The sequence below is a fragment of the Momordica charantia genome, assembly GCF_013281855.1.
Source record: "Momordica charantia cultivar OHB3-1 chromosome 4 unlocalized genomic scaffold, Mcharantia_2.0 BLBB01000004.1, whole genome shotgun sequence".
Lineage (NCBI taxonomy): Eukaryota > Viridiplantae > Streptophyta > Magnoliopsida > Cucurbitales > Cucurbitaceae > Momordica > Momordica charantia.
In genome coordinates this window covers 7,632,604-7,636,156 of record NW_028275162.1, presented here as the reverse complement: position 1 = coordinate 7,636,156, position 3,553 = coordinate 7,632,604, and the positions used below count along the sequence as shown (strand labels likewise).

General features: G+C 42.5%; 1 protein-coding gene across 1 annotated transcript; it reads left to right on the top strand.

The window, feature by feature from the left end:
• Positions 1–232: 232 nt before the first annotated feature.
• Positions 233–730, top strand: LOC148211722 (uncharacterized). Its single transcript, XM_088122588.1, has one exon. The coding sequence runs from the start codon at positions 233–235 to the stop codon at positions 728–730; it is 498 nt and encodes a 165-aa protein (XP_087978714.1).
• The last annotated feature ends 2,823 nt before the right edge of the window (positions 731–3,553 follow it).

Sequence of the window (3,553 nt, the reverse complement as noted above, 5' to 3'; positions counted from 1 at the left end):
TTGTCATTCTTCAAAATCCTAAGGAAGAAAGAGCAATTTGAATGGACAGAAGAGTGTGAGACTGCCTTTAAAGAGCTAAAACGATATCTGGGGGCAGCCCCACTCCTCTCAAAGCCGATCGTTGGTGATGAGGCTCTACTTATACTTATCTGTATCCGACACAGCAGTGAGTTCCCCATTGATAAAAGAAGAAGATGGACGGCAATCTCCAATCTACTACACAAGTAAAGCAATGGTAGATGTAGAGCTCAGATACCCACAAGTGGAGAAATTGGCATTGGCATTGGCACTGGTCACTTCGGCTCGGAGACTACGCCCATATTTCCAAGCCCACAGAATAACGGTCCTCATCAATTTTCCCCTACGACAGATTTTGCAAGGACCAGACACTTTAAGGCGACTAGTAAAGTGGGCCGTGGAACTCAGTGAGTATGACATCCACTATAAGCCAAGAAGTGCAATGAAAGGACAGGCTGTAGCAGATTTCATAGCAGAACTAACACCAGCAGAACCTCAAGTATGTAACATCGGCCCACAGCTAGTTGAGGAAGAGCAACCCTGGATGCTCTATGTAGATGGATCCTCAAATTTTAGAGGATGTGAGGCAGGACTTCTACTGGTCTCTCTAGATAAAGAAAGATTCGAATACACATTGCGGTTCAGTTTTCATGCATCCGACAACGAAGCTGAATATGAAGCTCTGCTAGCAGGATTAAAGGTGGCCAGGTAGATTGGGTCCGGAACATACTGATACTCAATGATTCACAATTGATTGTGAGTCAGGTGAAAGAAGAGTTTTAGGCTAGAGAACCACGAATGGCAAAATATCTTTCTCGGGTAAAAGACCAGCTCGGTCAGTTCTCAAAATTTGAGATTCGAAAAATCCCTCGTACCCAAAACTTCAATGCAGACCCGTTAGCTCGACTAGTTGCAGCTTATGAAACCGACCTGGGAAGAACTGTGGTGGTCGAAATTTTGCCCAAACTGAGCATAGAAGCACAGGAAACAATGGATATCGACGTGCAAAGGCAACCGAAAAAAAACTGGATGAGCCCGTTGATCAAGTATTTAAAGGATGGGATCCTGCCAGATGAAAGGATAGAAGGCCAACAGCTACAACGACGAGCAACAAGATATGTGCTTAAAGATGAAAGTCTATACAAAAGAGGCTACTCGTTGCCACTCTTAAAATGCTTAACACCCGATGAAGCAGATTATGTCATGAGAGAAATACATGAGGGTGTTTGTGGAAACCATTCCGGAGCTCGATCCCTAAGCCACAAAATAGTTCGACAAGGATATTATTGGCCGACCATGCTAAACGACACGACGCAATTCACCAAAAAATGTGATAAATGCCAGCGGTTCGCAACAGAATGTAGGCAACCACCGGAGCCTTTAACAAGCATAATAAGTCATTGGCCTTTGCCCAATAGGGAATAGACCTTATAGGACCACTCCCGCTAGGAAATGGCCAGACCAAATTTGCAGTGGTGGCAGTCGACTATTTCACCAAGTGGGCCGAAGCCCAAGCTACAATTACTGAGAAAAAGATCACCGACTTTATTTGGAAAAATATAATTTGCCGCTTTGAAATACCCTGCACCATTATCAGTGATAATGGGAAGCAGTTCGACAATGTTGCATTTTGAGAATTTTGTATGGAGCTTGGCATTAAGCACATCCATTCTTCACCAGCGCACCAGTAAGCTAATGGACAAGTTGAGGCGGTCAACAAAATCATCAAAAGAACTCTAAAAATCAAATTAGATAAACTCAAAGGATTATGGGCAGAAGAACTACCCAATGCATTATGAGCCTACAGAACAATGCCCTGTACGCGACAAGAGAGACACCATTCTCACTATCATTTGGTTCCGTAGCAGTAGTGTCAATAGAGATTGGCCTCCCTTCCCCATGGGTGGAGCAGTTCAGTCTTCTTGACAACAATAAATCCTTGCAATTCAACCTCGACCTATTAAAGAACATCGAGAAATAGTACGACTACGAACAGTTGAGTACAAGAATCAGATAGCTCGATACTACAATTTGAAGGTTAAGAAACGTGACTTTAAAGAAGGTGATCTAGTTTTAAGAAAGACCATGCCAAATACCAAAGATTTAACTAGTGGGGCATTCGGAGCAACATGGGAAGGCCCATACAAAGTCACTAAAGTAGTTTGAACAGGCACCGACGTCCTAGAAGACCAACACGTGAAAGCCTTACCATACCCATGGAATGCTCAGCACCTCAAAAGATACTACCACTAGTTCGACACATTTATTTTATGCTGAGCCCTCTTTTATCTTAGTTATTTTATTGTAACTAACTCTCTGACAAGACGATTTTCTTACTAAGAGTCCTCAACATTTGACATAAGTACTTGAGTTTTTATGTTCGTTCTGAAATAAATTTCTCAAGTAGGGGGCATTGTGTGTAAATGTCTACGACCAGTCAAGAAACTCAGGATTGGGACAGACCTAAAAGCAAGCCAAACAGGCAAAAGGCCGATAACGGCTCAGCATGGTTAAAACTAAAGCAGGGAAGTACTGGATATAAAAAAAAAAGAGCCAAATGAGTGGAAATTCGACAATACCGATACTAGCCCTGCTAAAGTTAGATCCCAGGGCCAAAGGAGGCTCGGGAGACTTGATTGTGACCAACGAAAATTGGAAAAACGTCCAATTCATGAAATAATATCGACAAACTCAAGGTACAAAACCCGTATCAATAACCAAGCATTGTAAATCCAAAACGTGATACAAAAGCCTTTGGTAAACGCTCTGTGGATTAGAAACCTTGGCGTAATAAACCAATATGAATCATGTTATGAAATGATCTCGTGGTAGCAACAAGCGACAGACACTCTAAAAAAAAAACTTGACACAATCATTCCTCTTCTGTTTTGAGAGTTGAGGTCATTGTTATAGGGAACAAAACGGTCTAAACGAGGCGATAGGTCGGACCGTTAAAGAAGAAATGTGCCCGAGATCATCAACCTCAGCCGACCTAGCACCCCGACACCGATCTAGCGCCATGGTGCCGACCGAGATCTTCTCAACGCCAAGCAGTTCTCAACCGAGCCGAAAACTATAATGACCCACCTGACCGTTTTGCCATTACGTCCGTTTCGCAGTTATGCCTGTAACGGGTATGGAGATTGAGATTCAATTAGAATTCCTATGAGACTGCTATAAGAGGGAGATGGACCGAACCCTAGAGGTATGCTATGAGAACCCGACATCTATACTCTACTTCTCTGATTATTCTGACTTAGGCATCAGAGCCCGTGTGACAGAAGTGACACCGATTTAGATTTTGGTTTGTTCGATTTTGCAGGTGTTTGATTCCAGATCATCAAGTTTGCTGCGTATTGGATATAAGAATCGGAATTGTCGAAGTTCACGCATCAACAGCATGGATTATTCTCTTCTCTAGTCAATATGAGATTTTATTTGCACCCCTTGCAAGATTACCTATTCTTAACGGTCAAAGCAAATACTTTCATTTCGAATTAAAGAATTCGAAATGAATGAAATCTCCCTAAAGCTC

What these genes read in the sequence shown, in the direction of transcription:
- LOC148211722 (XM_088122588.1), top strand. Translation starts at nt 233, where the DNA reads ATGGTAGATGTAGAGCTCAGATACCCACAAGTGGAGAAATTGGCATTG.